Consider the following 17,811-nt stretch of genomic DNA (forward strand, 5'->3'; position numbering starts at 1 on the left):
CAACTTTAGCAATATATTAAAAAGTTAATACATCATGACTAAGTGGAGTTTATCCCAGGAACTAGGTTGTATCAACATTCAAGCATAAATCAATTCATCATATTAACAGATTAAGGAAAAGAAAACATATGAGTATATCACAGATATGAAAAAAGCAATGACAAAGTTCAACACTCATTGTTTTAAAAATCTTGGTAAACCAGAAATACAAGGGAATGTCCTCAACCTGATAAAGGGCCTGTACAAAAAAACTAGAGCTAATATATTATAGGAGATTGGGAAAAATTCTTTTATTTAGAGTTTCTGAATCTTTCATTTTATATCTATGTAAATTTGCCTTAATTTCTCTTTGTGTAAAAGGTAATTCACTATATTGTTATGATGAACACTGTATATAAAAGGAAATATAATATATACGTTTATGCAAATTTATATTACATAGTCAAATTGACAGGCCAACATAACAGATTAATATTACATCTTTAATTACATAATAACATATACTCATCGTAATAAACATTAAAGATGCAGAAAAATAGAAAATTAAAGAGATAGTCATTGATATAAGTTAGTAGTCTGTTCTTTTAGACTTATTCATACACACATTCAGAGTGGTGGTCCATTTATTTCACAAGAATAAGATCACACTGTATGTGTTGTTCTGCATCTTGTTTATTTTCCATTAAAATATTTTGTGGATATATTTCTATGTCAGTGTATATTTATCCTATTATTTTTTTGGTAAGCCCACAAGTTTGGTGTATCTTATTTAGTGTGTAAATTAGGGAATTTAAGTCTACAAAAAAGCTTAGCATCCTTATTATTTCTTCCTCACTTTAACTATCTGTCTATAAAATTAATTACAATAGTCCAAAGTATTTTTATCCTGAAATTAAAGTAGATATCATTGTCTTATTAAAGGATAGCTGATCCAAACAAAAAGCAACTAGAATGAAATATATGACAGGAGGTTTATATCCTGAACAGTTTAATTTACATTTCAAACTGTATTATTTTTAAAATGTACTACATTTCCACCCTCATTACAGTGTGGTATAAAACATCCTTAGAAACCTCTTTTCCTGGAAGATAAATCAGATAAAGAATATCTCGGTATAAGCTAAAAAATGAGGCCAAACCTATAAATCCCTTAAAACTATTCATAAAAGCTTTGACTACATATTTAGTAGATTCAGTAATTTTTCAAAGGAAAAAGCAATCTGACTTTACAGGGTTTATTTTGTAATTGCCTAAAAAGTACTTTCCTAGAAAAAAATAAATAAAACTTTTATTTTTGAAATATCCTAGAGTGAGCAGCTATACAGAATTAATTTCTTTTGGGCAGATCAAGTTAATCACTAAAATAAAAAAGAAAATTTTAAAGAAATCTTATAGAAATAATCAACATGAACCTAGAAGCACACATGAGTGCTCCCTATAAAAACAAAAGAAGCAAGCCTCAGACCTCCAAATTATGCAAGAGTTTCTGCATCTTCCAAGTGATAGCATAAGGAACTACTAACGTCTGATTAGTTTTCCACTGTCGAAGTTATACAGATGGGTTTCTTTTCCTCCCTTCCATTCAGGCACAAACTTACTATTTCTTTAAATGCTGGATAACTTCAAATCACATGTAAGGATTTTATAGAATAAAATTGAATCTTTTGAAACTTAAACCTTATATAATCCCTTCAGTCTATGTCTACTAAGGTTATAAATAATGTAACAAAGCAATAGTAATTCTAGTTTATGAACTCATTTATTCTCCAACTTCTTCAAATAAACTTGCCCTGAGATTAAACTGATTTTATTATATAAATTAGTATTAGATTGTATATTATTTTTAGTTGACATTAAAATGTGAAAAAATGTGCCAGTGCTACAGGCATATAAAAATGGTTCATTTAATTTATATCTGTGGGAACGAAGGACTGATTCCTATTACTGTATTAATAGTGCATGATTTTTTAACTTGGCCTGTCCCCAAATTAGATACATTTTTAAAATGTAAGTTCTTATTCTACACTCCACAGATATTCATACATAGTACTTCTACTTCTACAAAAACAAATGCCAATCTTTTAGTACAACAATTGAAGAATAGGTCTGTCTCTGACTGGAGCCTAAGACATACAGGGTGTCTTGGCAACCGTTCAATGTGGTTTGATCTGGCCAGAATACCTATTCATGTATTCACAAAATTCCAATGTTGAATAAATGATCATCCCAACAAGCAAATATTGGTAACTTACTACCTGTAGGACTCCGAACTAAAAAAAAAACAGAGCATGTTTCTGTCTCAATCTTCCTTATCTCAACAAATGTCATCATTGTTTATCCTGATGTCAAAGCAGAAACATAAGAGATAAACTCGGCATCCTCTCACTTGTCTCACTTCATTCCATCAGTAACAAGTGCTTACTTCCCAGATATATCTCAAATCTTGGCCCTCTGCCTCTATTCTGGTCTCAACCTCCATGATATATCACCTGTACTGCTGCAGGAAACTTCTAACTTGTTTTTTTTGCTTCCACTCTGCCCCCCTAGAGTTGATTCTTTACAGTGCAACTAAAGTACTTTTATTTACATATATGTAAATCAAAGACAGACGTCTGTAGACACTGCCACACTGTATTCTGGTCTATGAGTTGCTCTACAGAAGTTTGAGACCAGTTAGGATATTCCCTTTAACAAAGATATTTGCTTGTTCTGTCTTATTATGCCCACAAAATTTTCCTTATCTTCTCTTTCTTATTGAACTTTTGTGCCTTCCAGTCTGCAAACTGAAGATTTTATCTCTTTTAGAAAATTTTTCTATATTATCTTTATGCTTTTTTTCAGTTCCTTTCTTCAGCTTTCTTTACAACCTTTCTGCTGACTTCACTTTCTGCTTCTTTACAATCATTATTTATTGTCCTCAGACATTTTGATTTGTGATTTCCTCAAGGTTAACCTTTGTCATTGAATTTTTTCAGTTTTATGTATGTTTGTATGTATATGTGTAACATTTGCCTTTCATTAGGTAAAGTTTCAAATCCTTCTTCAGCTTCTTGAGTGCTACCAATGCACTATCTCTGATTGTTTTTTCTGAACCCTACAATGCTTCTTTGAGCACCTGTTAAAGAGAAGAACCATATTATTTTTCACTTCCTTGAGATAAAAGAGTATATGAACTTTGTGTTTATTTAGGTAATTCTTCCATGAAGCATGTTCCTCTGCCTTTTCCTTATGTTATTTCTCTCTTTTTCCAGCTTTTATATGTAAGCCTTTTCTCTTTAGTACTCACGTTTAAATGGGGCATTTCCTGCTGAAGCAAAAGTGGAGAAAGCCAAGAAGAAACAGGTTGATTTGAGAACTTCTATAGGGACTCCTGCAGCTTCTTACCAAACTCTCTCGACTTTCTTTTCCTCCTGGGTATTAATTTTAAACTTTCAGGTAGTGGTGTAGCTCCCACCTTCTGCCCTTTCAGATACAGACTCTGCAAGCTGCTCACTAGTGGCTCCCACATCCTCTTTTCCTTCCCCCTCCTTTACCTAAAGGAGCATCTCTGGGTTGGAAGGCTGACTAGAGGATATTAGAAATGGCTTGCCACCAAAGACTCTCTTTCCATATGCCTTCAGTTACTCCGAGGGCCTGCAGTAGAATCCCTCTCTTATGGGGATATACTCCTCCTCTCCAAGAGACCGTCCACAACCACTCAACAGCCTTTCAGGATGCTAATGCTCACAGCAAACACATAGAAGATTCTCCCTGTCCCCATGACTTCCCAACAACTGCCATGTGTCCATCACTGCTCTGAACTGGGGGTTGCAGAGTTTTATTTTAGAAGGGCTTGTTCTCTATTATTCCTTTTCTTGTTAGTTTTTGTTGAGTAAGAAGAAGGGCAATATCTTGCTATGTTCAATACGAGTTTCTACAATCAACTATGTTTTAGGTAAATTTTTTGGATTGTTTAGGAACGGCTTGGGTTCACATAGTGTGAACTACAGTTAAACTTTGCAATGATCTGGTTAACTTGGTCAATGCAGACAGCCAAGATAAATTTGTGTTTAATAATTTATATTAATCAGATGAACCAAATCTCCTTTTCATTTTGTGCTATACAGAAGGCCTGCAAATAACATTCTACTGAGAGCATCTTCCTCTCAGTATACACCTGAGGAACTAGCCATGCCTGCCTGGTTTCAGATAAGATTCATCTTCTTTACATGATTCATGCGCAGTCTGATTGAAGGATTAAATATTTCTGAATACTAATCCCATTTGACAAGAACAGGCACGAATACTTGTTTTGCAGGGACTGACTCACGGTCTATACTGCTCTTTCTTTATTTAAGTCCCTGTCTTGTGTCCTAGCTAGGTCCTGACTCTGTCACGTATGTCAGAATTTCCATGCCTCTCACACTGCTTAGAATGGAGCAGAGGCCCAGCATCAGTCTATTACTATTGTCTATAACAAAGCAAAAGATGGATTTAAATAAGCAAATTTCTTCTGCCATACTTCCAGTTTTGAAACATCTGGAGTGGTTTAAAAGCCTAATTTCTAAAAATCAAGAAACATAAATTAATAATTATACAAATATTAATATATTTTAAAAAATTTTAAATATACTCTATTTGAAAGTCAAGTACTATTCTTAAATAAAATACCCTTCTAATTAGAGTGAATGTGTAAGATAGTAAAGATTTAAAAAGAACCTATTTGTAAAAAAATAATACAACACATGCACGTGACAGTTTATGACATATTTATTTAAAGTTTGTAGATATTCTTGGAAAAGAGCTTAATGCCACTTTTATTACCTTTAATTCATTCATTTTTATGCTAGCTTAAATTTTAAGGCTTATGTGAGCCAACTTTAGTCCTTCAATATTTAATAAAATGAAGAATGTACAAGACTAAATGTAGATTAGACTTAGGCATAAGGGCTAGAACTGAAATGCTCTATATATGAAAGAAGTCAAGAATCATTATGATTGACCTCACAGAACCCTAGGAAGGTATACTCTTCTGACACTGCTTATTTGAGAAAAGAAAGTCATGACAGCAACAGTGAAAAGTAAAAGAATTTACTAGTTTCCTCACAGCTTAGTTTTTTTAAAGTATCATCTTAATTTTCTGTTGGTCCTCATTTTTCACATTTATTTGGTTTACTACAAGACCTTATTTCATCCCCTCCTAAGCCATAGATAAAGTAATTCACTAATTGCATCAGCTACAGGATAGTTTTATGTTTAGAACTTCAGAAATGTCCTCCCTTGGCTAATATAAACCATGTTTTAAAACCAATATTAAACTGGCTATCATCTACACAGCTGAAATTTATTTTTAACTCCACAAAAATTTTCAGTTACCCTATAAAAAAGATCACTATTATATAAAAAAAGTATGACGTGTGTATCATGTTTTATTATCTTATTTTTTTACATCCTATTATCTTCCAAATTAATTTGGCAGAGTATTTGGGAAACAGTCTAGGAATTTAAAGGAAAAAATGAAATCACAGTAAGATGGAGTCTTAAAATAGCCTGAACTGAGGATTAGTGTTTAATTGAGAACTTTATGACGATGCCATGATTTTGAAATAAAGCAGAACTTTTTCAACTTTTCCAGATCTTTTAACAATGTGGCAAATTTCATTTTGCTCCTGTAGCTGTAGTAATCCATTACACTCTTGGGCAAATGGAGCCCAAAACTTCTCTCTACTACATAAACAAATTCAAACAAATAAGCCTTCAGACATTACTCAATCCTGAAGGACATTCAGGAAGTTTGAGATCAGATCACACACTTTTCATAATTGTGTTCAGAAGAACTAGGCCTCTCTGTCAAAATATCAAGGTAAAGAAGCCTAAGTACAAATATAGAAGATGAGGAGAGTCAATAATTTGCGACGTTTTGGTTGAAGTTGAGGGCTTTTCTCAACCTGGACTATTTCTACGAAACAGTGGTTTTTGGAAGTATTTTAATATCAATTCCATTTATTAATTCAAAAGATATTTACTTAGTATCTACTGCATGTTAGAATGCCTCAGAGACATTAATGAATAAAACAGATTTCTGCCCAAATGGAGCTTACATTCTATCTGGGGACAGTAAAAGCAATAAAGACCATAAGCAACTGCGTTAGAAGGTGATAAGTGCTAGAGAATAAACAAAAATTATTACTCTGGTAAATCTAGTCAGTATTAATCTAGTAGATCTATACAGCGTTTTATCTTTAATAGTAATCCATTAAATTACATAAATTATACAGTAATCTATATCAAATCTAGGAATTATATGTTGTATGGTAAATACTATATACTATATAGTATAGTGTATCTTTTATAGAAAAAACTTGCTTTGTCAGGAACTCTACAGAATCATACCGATAGTCATATCAATGATTTAGAATGTTATTAATCATAGTAAACAACAGATTAAAAATGACATTTAACCCAAACTTCACATTTGTTGTGGCTGGTATTAATCCAAGAGACAAAATACTCACAAAACCATTCTAAGTCCACAGCTGACAAGGCTTTTACATGCAAGTAAACATAAAGTTGTGAATCTGCTGGGTTATATGGTCATCTCTTGGGTATCCCTGTAGTTTTGATTTGAAAGAGTTTAGATACAGATCATTTTTTAAACTACCTTTTATAAAACTACAAAACTAACACAAATCTTTGGAGACCACTATTGGAGATACACTTACCAAATTACACAGAGCACTCAGATTTTATTATTCAATGGACTGAGGTTATATACAGGCTCCCCACACTACAATTCTCATTTGGGTTTTAGGGCACTGGCCTGGTTTTCTGCAATATACCATTTACATGGGCTGGATAGGTAACCTCTCTACCTCTGACACTGGTTAGGTAATGTCACTAATATCAATTTGAAAGATTTCACATCTAACTTTGTACATGATTTAATTAGAACAAATAAACCTAACTCTCATGTCTTAAGTATGAGTAACATCATTTCTGTGAATAATACAAAAGTACTTTCCAGTTTCCTGTGATCCTACTACCATTTGAAAGCTCATTATGGCACTCTGTTCCAAGCTCTAAAACCGTTTTTAATCCATATGATGTCAGAGAAGTTGCCAAAAAAGGCTAAGAATCATGGTGGCTGAAAAGTAATTATCCAGTAAGTATTTAACAATTTCCGGCTATTTGGTTTAAAGTTGATGGTTGTAGCATCCTCAGGGCCCCAACCTAGCCCTGATATGTGGTTAGGAAGATTGCCTGGAGACAAGATTGTAACCAACTGGTTATAAGCTCAGAAATAACTACAGTCATGGATGGAGTTAATACTTTGTCTCTGAAGACACTATTAATAACAATACCGGACGGCTCACTTCTCCCTGTCACCTGGGTTCAGGTTCTCATATCTTGAATGAGATTGGAAAGACAGAAAAAATGTGTCACCTGAGTATTTACATAAGCATAGTTAGAGGGGCTGTAGCAGAGAGTATGTAGCACCATCTGGATGAAGACATGGAATGGCTTATCCTCTGACTCTACTGAATATTTTTAATTGTATTTAAAAAATTTTCCACAGTTTTTCATACTTTTCATATATATCTTCTCCTTTTTTGTCAATTGAAAAATAATTATTTATTAGGTGGCTAGAAAGTAAGCCATCTCTAGTCAGGTTTGCTGATGAGGCTCCTCTTGGAAACAGTATTGGGTTAAAGGTTCCCATCCACAGTGCCAGATTCTCCCAGCGCACTGAAAGGAGCCCAGTGGGTGACTCTGTGCACACAGGCTGAAGGCTAACTCACCTTGGCAAGCTCCAGTGCGGATGTTGGGGATGAAGCCCCGCCGGCAGGGCTGAGGCTGGGCGGGACACATCTCACAGGGGTGGCCCCAGGCCCGTCCAATGGTGGCACAGCACAGAGTCTTTGTGCAGACAATGCCTGTCAGCTGCCCTTGGCACATCTGGTTGTTGACCTGAGTGAAACATGGGCCTGTCCTGTAATCTGGAATGTGAAAGAAGACAGAAAGACAGGTTTTATGATCACACACTAATCTTACACCAGGACCGCCAAATACATAAAACAGAGACTCACGTGACAAAAGGCCAATGTGTTTGATTTTGAAAATTCATAATTTTTCAATATTGAGAAGTACATTACAAGAATTCAATGTATTCTACCCTAGACACTGTAAATAGATGGCTCAAGGGCTGTGTCTGGGACACAGATGTGTTTTCTTGGCCGCCTAATGTTTTAAAAGAATTTAAATGAGTAGCCAACATTTTTAAATGGGGAAATTTCACATGAAATTTATATTTCTGGCTTTTCTTAAAAAGTTGGAAGTTCTGGCTACGCTAGGTCTGACATGTTGTATGGCAGTGGTGGAGTGAAGCGTGTCCCCTCTATGACACCACCGCCACAGCCACCCAGCCCTCTCCACTCACTGGTGTGCGCCACCTGTGCCCTGATGGCACCTGCTTTAATGACTCCTCTTTACCTAGAAAAATTTCTTCTTTGACTAGGTGGTCAAAATTTCAGAAAATCAAAACAGAACCAATGAAGATATACCCTTCCATATCACATCTATATTTGGGCAGTCCAGATTGTCTATAATCATTTAGTTCTAACAATTGATTTCTGTTTCCTTGTCAGTCTGTTTAGTTCTATGTGTAGCTCAGCTTGGAAGACAGTACTAATAAGGCCCATGTTCATGGATTCTTTCCAAGTTAATATTATATGATCTCTATTCTCTAGAAGATGAGTGTACAATTGTCCAGCTCGGTTATGATGATGATAAAAACGTTAGCAAATGTGTGTCACTTATGATCTACATGCAGACTCTTCTATGAATATTAAGGACAGCTATCATGACCCTTGGGTCACAAAGTGGTTCATGGACCAGCAACATATGCATCACTCAGGAGCTGGTTAGAAATGCAGACTCAGGCCTCATACCAGACAGTGACTTAGAATATGCATTTAACAAGATATTTAGGAGATCCATACACACCTTAAAGTTTAAGAAGGACTGATCCAGACTACAAGCAACTTGAAAGCTGGGCATTTCTATGATATCTCTCTTCCTGCTATAATTTACTTAAATGACTCTTTAAGATGATCAGTATATGTATATTATTTTAAGCAGAACTGAATTATTAATGGATTTTTAATTTGTTGCTTGTGTTTTGAAAGACACAGAAAATCAGAGAAAGGTCAGTTTCCTGAAGACTGACCAATTAAATGATTAACATTTGTTATCAAATTACAACAGAAATATGTGAAAAAGTTTTTCCCCCGTTTACAGATTTGTACGCATACAGTTTATTAACTCTTGGGAATGTAAGAAGATAGTCAGGATTTCCTGATAAGCCTTAATGCGAATGACATAATTCCATTTGAAGGGGAAAGCCAGAACAAGTTTATTTCAGATTTTTGTAAGAACAAAACCATGTTACATTCAATGGAAGAACAGTCAATAATGTTGGTAAGATTTTTATGAAAAACTGTTACTGGGAAATATCAAACTTGGATATAATTTAACATTCAAAGTGCTAAACAAGAACAACTTAGATATCATCTAAATGCTATGGTATGACAAAAATACATCTTAGAGCCACATAAAATTTCTGTTTTTTAATGAAGAATGAGGCTTTGTCAGATAGAAGAACATTTTAAAAGTTCAATATAAAGGGAAAAAATCTAAAATAGGTAACTTTTTTAGCAAGCTGGTTTAACATTCTGTTACTCTGTAGCTGAACTTCAACAAAAATAGCTCATTTTAATCCATTACATAAGAACAACAGATGTGCTGGCTGCAAATCACATTTTTGAAGAAGACAATCTTTGTATTATACATGTAGATATGTCAACCTTGTAAAGAAGCATGCTTCCCATACCACAAATTGCTAGGTCATAAATTTTTTAAACCTACTCTATTGTCCTTCAGGCAACACGTTATTTTGCCATTTTAAATAAATATTAGACTTATGATAAATTGTATCACGTTCTGAACAAGTAGGGAAAAGCCTACTTTTCACCAAGTCTCTTTTTCTGGTTTTTTTTGATAGATTCATGCATATATACCTACGTTCACATTCTGTACCCTTTTAGGATTTCCAGAGAGAAGCCTGCATAGCCTCTCTCATGATCTCATTCTTAAGTAAACCAGTTTTTCAGGAAATGCCTTCCTTCTAACTATAGCACCTTTTTAAAATTATGTCCTCTTAGTCTGATCTTCTTGGAGAAGAGGACTATCTGGACAAGGATAGCTGTTTGTCCCTGCAAACGACCTTTCATGTTAAAGGCCCTAATTAAGCCAACCCCAGACTCCCCTTCCCGGGAACAGAGTTTACCATTCCTTATTTCTTCTGCCTATATTTCCCTTCGGTAAGAGTGTGCTTCAGAATCTATTTTCTTACATGGTTACACTTTGCTTTCTGGTTGGCAAGTGATTACCTTAAAATTTAAACTTACAATGTAACCTATTTATTCCAGAATTACTCACATGTAAAATGTGAACAAATATTAGATACTGAAAAGAGATTTAAATTTCCTGATCAGATTAAAAAACATTCTGTCCCAGACGTTACTAGCATTTTAATTATGGTCAAAGAGTATGTTATGATTGGCCATACACTCATCAAGTTTTCACTTCGGGTAAAATATTACTGTATACCATGCTAACCATTCATAGGTAAGGACATACTTGCAGTGCGTTAACAAAGGATAAAAGGAGTGTACTGCTTAACACTTGGTATGCTGGCACCCGTGGGTTGGAAACAGATATTTTCCTCATTACTATATGACCAAGAAAATTTTGTGAAAAATTATCCCATGAAACACAAATAATGCTATTTTGATTTTCAAATATCTAACTGCAATACAGCATATTAATTGGCTTTATATAATTTCACTTTTATTCACATTAAGCAATTGGTACAATTAGCAAACTCATCAAAAACTTAAATTCATTAAGGTATAACTTATACATCATGTATTCATCTGTCTTAAATGTACAATTCAATGATTTTTCATAAACTTTATTGAATTGTGCAACCATCACCACAATCCAACTTTAGGACATTTGCATCACCCCAAAATGATTCCTTGTGCTTATTCCCAGCCCCCATCAACCACTAATCTTTCTGTCACTATAAATCTGCCTTTTCTGGACAATTTCATAGAAATGGAATCATATGATATGTGATCTTTTTTGTCTGGCTTCTTTTGGTTAGCGTAACGTTCTTGAGGATCATCCATGCTATGGCATGGGTCAGTACTTCAATCCTTTTTACTGCTGAATAATATTCCACTATATGGATATACCACATCTGATAACCAACCAGTGGCCTTTTGCTGGGCCATATAGTGAGCACATGTTTAACTTTTAAAGAAACTGTCAAACTGTTTTCCAAAATGACTTCATGGTTTTATATGCCTACCAGTAATGAGTGAGAGTTCCAATTTCTCCACATCCGTGGTAATATTTTCTCGTTTCTATCTTTATTATTATAGCCTATGTTACCATTTTACTTTAAATAAATACAATTGAATATAGTTGGGAATTCTGCTATATTTCACAAGTCCTCTTAATATAACTAGAGATGCTAAACAGTGATAGCTAAACAAAGATGAGCATTATTGTCATATGGACAACCAGACAACCTCTGCAGAGGTTTCCAGAAGGTAAAGACAAAAACAGGTCTGCTGGGGATTTGGGATTGAGGGAGAAATTTTTTTTATTTTTTTATTTTTTTGCTTATTTATTCTTTTTGTTTTGTTTTGTGGAAGAGACGAGGATTACTAAAAGTCAATGGGAATGACCTAGTTGAAAGGGAGGGTTTCTGATTACCATAGAGAATAATAGTTTCTAGTATAAGACCCCTAAGGAGTCAGGCTGAGAGTGAAACCAGAATTTGTGTGGAGTTATCCTTAGACAGGAGAAGAAAAAAGCACTGTTCTTGTAACCCGAGGAAGGAATGGCAGGCTGCACAGAGATGTAGGCATGTTTATATAGTAGAGGAAAATGAGCAATGTCCTCTCAGATACCTTCTCTTTTCTTTGTAAAACAGGAGGTGGGACAGTAGGTCTTTGGCAGAGGTTGGCTGGGGTGTCAAATCTTGGAGGCTAACTGAGATGGACATTGCAGATACCAAGAGAGGGAGCTGACCTGAGAATCCAGCAGATTCCCAGGTGACAACAGCACCTCTCTATGGTGGAAGAATAAGATGAACTTATAATGGGACCCATCTGTCTGTTTTGTGACTTTTTCCAATAGCTCTAGGCAGCTGAGAAGCTCACTCAGAGATAAGGGTTCATCTAGGATTAGGGTTTTGTCTGTCAGAGAAGAAAAAAATTCAGAATGGCAAGGGGGTGTAAGGTGTTGTTAGACACATTTTGAAATTATAGACTATGGAATCTAAGCTGGATGAGCTGGGAAGTAAAAAAGGAATGGACCTACAGATTAAGAAGTGGGAGAAAGCAGTAAGATCAATAGACTAGGTGTCCCCAAGAAGCCCCACATGAGGCGGGAAATTAGTCACAGTGATAGCAATACATCAGCTGTCCATGTGGCTGTAGTAGTATTTATTTAACTGTCCGCAGAATGCAGTTAAGGTTCACAGCTGCACAGATGTACACTGCATAATTTAGGAAAGCTACCCACAACTACTGTAATGTAAATGACATCCCCTGGAGTTGTGCAGTCAATTAAGGCCATAAAGATATCCAAAATTCCATTCATCCCCACTTTAGTATACAAATAATTGCCTGATCCCAGAAGGCATATGAAAATATGTGAGATTTCCCATCAAGCTGCACAGTCTTTGAACTTAAGCAAGAAGGCATTTCCATTCTTTCCATTCTCAGGAACCTAAGAAATGCAACATGCAATCAAGTGATCGTCTTGTGTGGGAGCTGCAGACATGAGTGAGTACAATGAAGAACTATGGAATGTGTATAATCTAAGTCTAATGATCCTGGCCATATGACAGCCTCCTTTGAGTTATGGAGTTTTTGACATAGCAATTACAAATAAGGTTTAGTGCATCCCATTATGGTTCTAATTGAGAATCTATCTAGTCAGTCTGCCAGCCGAAATATCTGATCACAGATATAACTGGAGCATGCAGAGAAGGCAACCACTCTAATTATAGTTCCCTTAGTCTCAATAAAATTTGCCTAAATGTCTGCTGGTCCAGAATTCATGCCGGGTCTAAATATTCACAGTTAAGTGAAGTGAAATAAGATAGCGATTGTCTTCCATGATGCAAAAACATCTGTCACCCTCAGGAAATTTTAGAATTAAGTACAGAAATGTTTAATAGAATCAAAGCCATTAATTTAATATTTTTGCTTTTAGGAACTTGTGCAAAAATTATGTACCTGTAATGTTTAATAGCATCTTCCCCTTTCCATTAGATTGCCTTGTAACGACAGTTTAAAATAAATAATTATGTAATTTATTTAGAGTTGTGATTTTTATGTTAAAATGTGACTATGCTTATACACACAACGGGATCATTTAAGTGAACTTCAGATTTTTATAAATTTGTAAGTTTGAGTACTTAGACATTTAGATTTTAATTAGGTTTATGAGAGTAACTTGAGTACTTACAAAGGTTTTTAAGTTGCACAACTGAAGTACTTAAGGGAGACATTAGGTGTACTTAATATATTAAAGCAGTTTAAAAGGTAGGGAGGTGTTTCATTAACTACATATGAAAATGGAACCAAATACTATTTAAAGACCTCTTAAAGTGACTACTAAAATCTGCTAGACTTATTAGTAGATGAGTGATATTTATATGCCAAATTTAAAAGCTCAAGGAATATACCCTAAAGAACTAATAGCAGGGATCTGAAGAGATATATGGACAACCATGTACACAGCACCATTATTCACAATAGTCAAGAGGTGGACACAACCCATGTATCCATTGACTGATTAATGAATAAACAAAATACATACAATGGAATACTATCCAGTCTTAAAAAGGAAGGAAATTCTGACACATGCTACGACACGGGTGAACCTTAAGGACATTATTCTGAGTAAAGCAAACCAGCAACAAAAGGAAAAATACTGAATGATTCCACTTATATGAAATGTCTACAGTAGTCACATTCATAGAGACAGAAAGTAGAATGGTGCTTGTCAGAGGCTGGAGGGTAGATGGGGAGTTAAGTGTTTAATGGGTTCAGAGTTTCAGTTTTGTAAGACAAAAAAGTTCTGTGGATGGATGGTGGTGATGGTAGCACAACAATGTGCATGTATTTAATGTCACTGAACTGTACACTTAAAAATGGTTAAGATGGTAAGTTTCGCATTACATGTATTTTACACAATTTAAAAATATTTTTAAAAAGCTCCCAGAATGAACAGGGTTTTGAAAGTATACTTAAATAAAGCAAACCTGAATTTTTAACACCAAAACAAATAAACTTTGAGTCTTTTTCATATACAGAGTCACCACTGAGGGCACTGAAACATCCCCCTTCCACACAGCTCACCTGCTTTGGGATGGATATTTATGCTGTTTACAACTGACCACAAGTGCACACAGTGCTGCGTGGGTCTTCTTCACTACACAGCTTGGCAGATTTTCTGTAAGGTCAGTTCCGAGCTCTGGAATTGCTGGGTCAATTAGCCAGTTTGAAAAATATTATGGAATTGCTCTCTGAATAGGTGGTACCAGTTTACACTCTATTATTTCTTCACACTCCTTCCAACACTGAGTAGAAGCAAATGGTTTAATTTTTATTAATTTAATAGTGAAAAATGGTATCTCATTGTTTCCCCTGAATTGTGACAGGGCAACTCATTGTCCCTACTTATTGACAATCAAGAGAAGAAAATTAACTCTGTGGCAGGCACTTTAAAATGACCCTTTCTATAAACTATCTCACTTTATTTTGATGTGCTAAAAAAGTATTTTTGTCATTTTTACACATGAAAAAACTAAAAATCAGACACTAAGTTATATGTGGAGAATCAAAGAGCTGGTAAAAAGAAATGTATGGATACCAAGGGGGAAAGGAGAGGGGAATGGGAGGAATTGGGAGATTGGGATTGACACATATACATTACTGATACTATGTATAAAATGACAACTAATGAGAACCTACTGTATAGCACAGGGAACTCTACTTAATGCACTGTGGTGACCTAAATGGGAAGGAAATCCATAAAAGAGGGGATATATGTATACATAAACCTGATTCATTTTGTTCTACAGTAGAAACTAACACAACATTGTAAAGCAACGATACTCCAATTAAAATTAATTAAAAAAAAAAAGTGAAGCTGACATTGGACTTGGCCATCCACTTCATACCAAAGCACTGCACCATGCACAATGCATTCAGGAGACCCCGAGAGAGAACATCCACAGTCTCATCTTTTGGTAGCTTTGCCTTCTCCTAACAGACCAAAGTCCTTTAACATTTAAATGAATATTGTCACCGCTCCACAAATGCCTCCTCCCATCCAATGTACAATCTCCTAATTCCCAATGAGCAAGCCTGGTCTTGCTTTGTTTCTGATTCTCCCAAAGATGAGTCTCCATCTAGCCAGATTACATTAGGGAGAAATTCTCTCTCTTACACTGAGAGAAACATTAAAGACTTTGCTTCTGCAAATAGATAAGTAACTATTTTAATTACCACAGTTGCATTGCATTTTGTTTCTAACATAATACCGTTATTTAATATTTCAGCGGAATGTGGACTCAGCAAATAAGGACCCCTTTCACCACCCTTTACAGTCTTTCAAAGCACAAGGCTACTGCTGACATCAAAGAGCACTTGAAGAATGAAGAGGCAGGAAAGATAATTAGGTACTGGCCAATGATGCAAACAAAATTGCTATCTTTGATGTCACGTTTCATAAGGATGAGGGCCATCAAAGATGTGGTCCTAAAACTCATGGCCTATGAACTTAAAGTGCACTCTCCCAAGAGCAAAGCCAATTAACTTATTTTAAGGATGACAAAAATTGCTTAAGATTATAAACTAGTAAGATTATTTAAGCAGAAAGATATTGTCACTTCTGAAAAAGAAAGTTAAAAAGACAAAAATATGTTGTCATGAGTTAATAAGGGAACCACAGACATAAATGATTAACACAGAAGATGGATAATATGCAAGTCAAATCAACAAAGTACCAAATTTTATGGTAGCTAAGAAAAACCTATAGTATAATTAAGTAAACCTGAATAATTTCAGAGAAAAGTAATATGGGCTCACAAAACATTTATCCATTATCAATAAAGTCAGAAACAGAATCAATGGAAACCAATGTTTGAACAGATCTTATACATCCCTTGCACCAAATACAATGAGGTCACAAGACTGGATTAAAGCAGCAGTGAATAAAATATTAGGCACAGTTTGATGACAGAGTCTTTATGTAATAATATGGATGCAATGTACTGTTTTTTTTCTGAAATTTCTGCCTAAATCAACTCCTCCTGAGCCATGTAGGCAGCTATATACATGCACTGAGTCAACCAAACCTCATAAATCACAGCTTTCCCAGGAAACATGTTGCACTATATGACTGGAAAACCAAAGCCCTTCTCTATGATTCTGCCCTGACGTAGAACTTCCAGTATAACATCTAACCAGCCAGGGCAGGGCTGGGATTTCTCCTGAGAAGAGAGCAAATGCCATGTGATCCATTTAATGGGGTTTTAACTATTTGGGAGTTTTAGGGAAATGCTGAAGAGCAAAAAAGACCATAGGTCATAAGGCCTTCTAAAAGGACACAGGTAGCATCTATCATTAGATCCATTTGACTTGCAAAGGGGGAGGCCCTTCCTCCCTCTGGGACTGGCCACATGAAGAACAGCAGAGAGTCCCCAGACCCTGCTGGCAGGGGTGGTCCAGCATGGGTGGTGGTCTACACTGGTAAAGTGAATCATTCCTGGCTCTCTGGTTGGAGCCTATACTTGTTACTTGTACATCAGGACCAGGAGAGGCTCAAGAGCAAAAGATGCCCCTGTGACCTCTCAGCAGGAAGGTTACAGTACTACAATAGCAGCTCAGTAAAATAAGAAGGACCATATCTTACACAGCCTACAAGTTTGTAACCACTGGAGAAACCCAGGTAGCTTGACTGGTATAGGTATTAAGGGAATTTGCTTCATGAATAGACAAACACATATTAAAAGACTAAAGTCTTTTCTTGGTTCAAGAAAGTAAACCCTTTCAATATTCAGACTCAACCGAAGAACAGAAAAACAAATGGTCACTTTCTCAAGCTAAATTAGTTGTCTAGAAGATCAGACAGAAGAAATAGCTTACAGCACAGAGCAAAATTTCTAAGAAATTAATATCATAAGTAAAAGATGAGACTTGGAGGACAGAGATTGAAGACAAGAATGTAAATAATATGAATTCCAAAATAAGATTTTTTAAAAAACAATAGAAAATAAAGAAATAATAGGAAAAAAAGAATTCCTAAGCTTAAGTGAAAAGTAGCTTTACATCTTTTGGTCACAGAGTGAAGTAAGTCAGAAAGAGAAAAACAAATACCGTATAATATCGCTTATATGTGGAATCTAAAAAAAGGATACAAATGAACTTATTTGCAAAGCAGAAATAGAGACACAGACACAGAGAACAGACATATGGATACCAGGGGGAAGTGGGGGTGGGATGAATTGGGAGATTGGATTGACATATACACACTACTATATATAAAATAGATAACTAATGAGAACCTCCTGTATAGCACAGGGAACTCTATTCAATGATCTGTGGTGACCTAAATGGAAAGGAAATCCAAATAAGAGGGAATATATGTATACGTATAGCTGATTCACTTTGTCATATAGCA

General features: G+C 35.3%; 1 protein-coding gene and 1 long non-coding RNA gene across 3 annotated transcripts in view; one reads left to right on the top strand and one right to left on the bottom strand.

The window, feature by feature from the left end:
• The window catches only part of LOC114486762 (uncharacterized), a 59,742-nt gene extending 43,935 nt beyond the window's left edge, over positions 1 to 15,807 (top strand). Inside the window, exons 3-5 of one of the 2 annotated variants that reach the window (XR_003681037.1) lie at positions 12,840 to 12,899; positions 14,438 to 14,584; positions 15,689 to 15,807. This is a non-coding gene — a long non-coding RNA (uncharacterized lncRNA). The remainder of the gene's footprint in view (positions 1 to 12,839; positions 12,900 to 14,437; positions 14,585 to 15,688) is intronic. The other variant, XR_003681038.1, reaches the window with a different exon arrangement.
• FBN2 (fibrillin 2) overlaps positions 1 to 17,811 on the bottom strand; it is a 224,600-nt gene that overhangs the window by 154,363 nt on the left and 52,426 nt on the right. The window contains exon 6 of the mRNA XM_024120349.2: positions 7,779 to 7,976. Coding sequence (XP_023976117.1) covers positions 7,779 to 7,976 — 198 coding nt within the window. The remainder of the gene's footprint in view (positions 1 to 7,778; positions 7,977 to 17,811) is intronic.

The sequence above is a fragment of the Physeter macrocephalus genome, chromosome 8, assembly GCF_002837175.3.
Source record: "Physeter macrocephalus isolate SW-GA chromosome 8, ASM283717v5, whole genome shotgun sequence".
Taxonomy (NCBI): Eukaryota; Metazoa; Chordata; class Mammalia; order Artiodactyla; family Physeteridae; genus Physeter; species Physeter macrocephalus.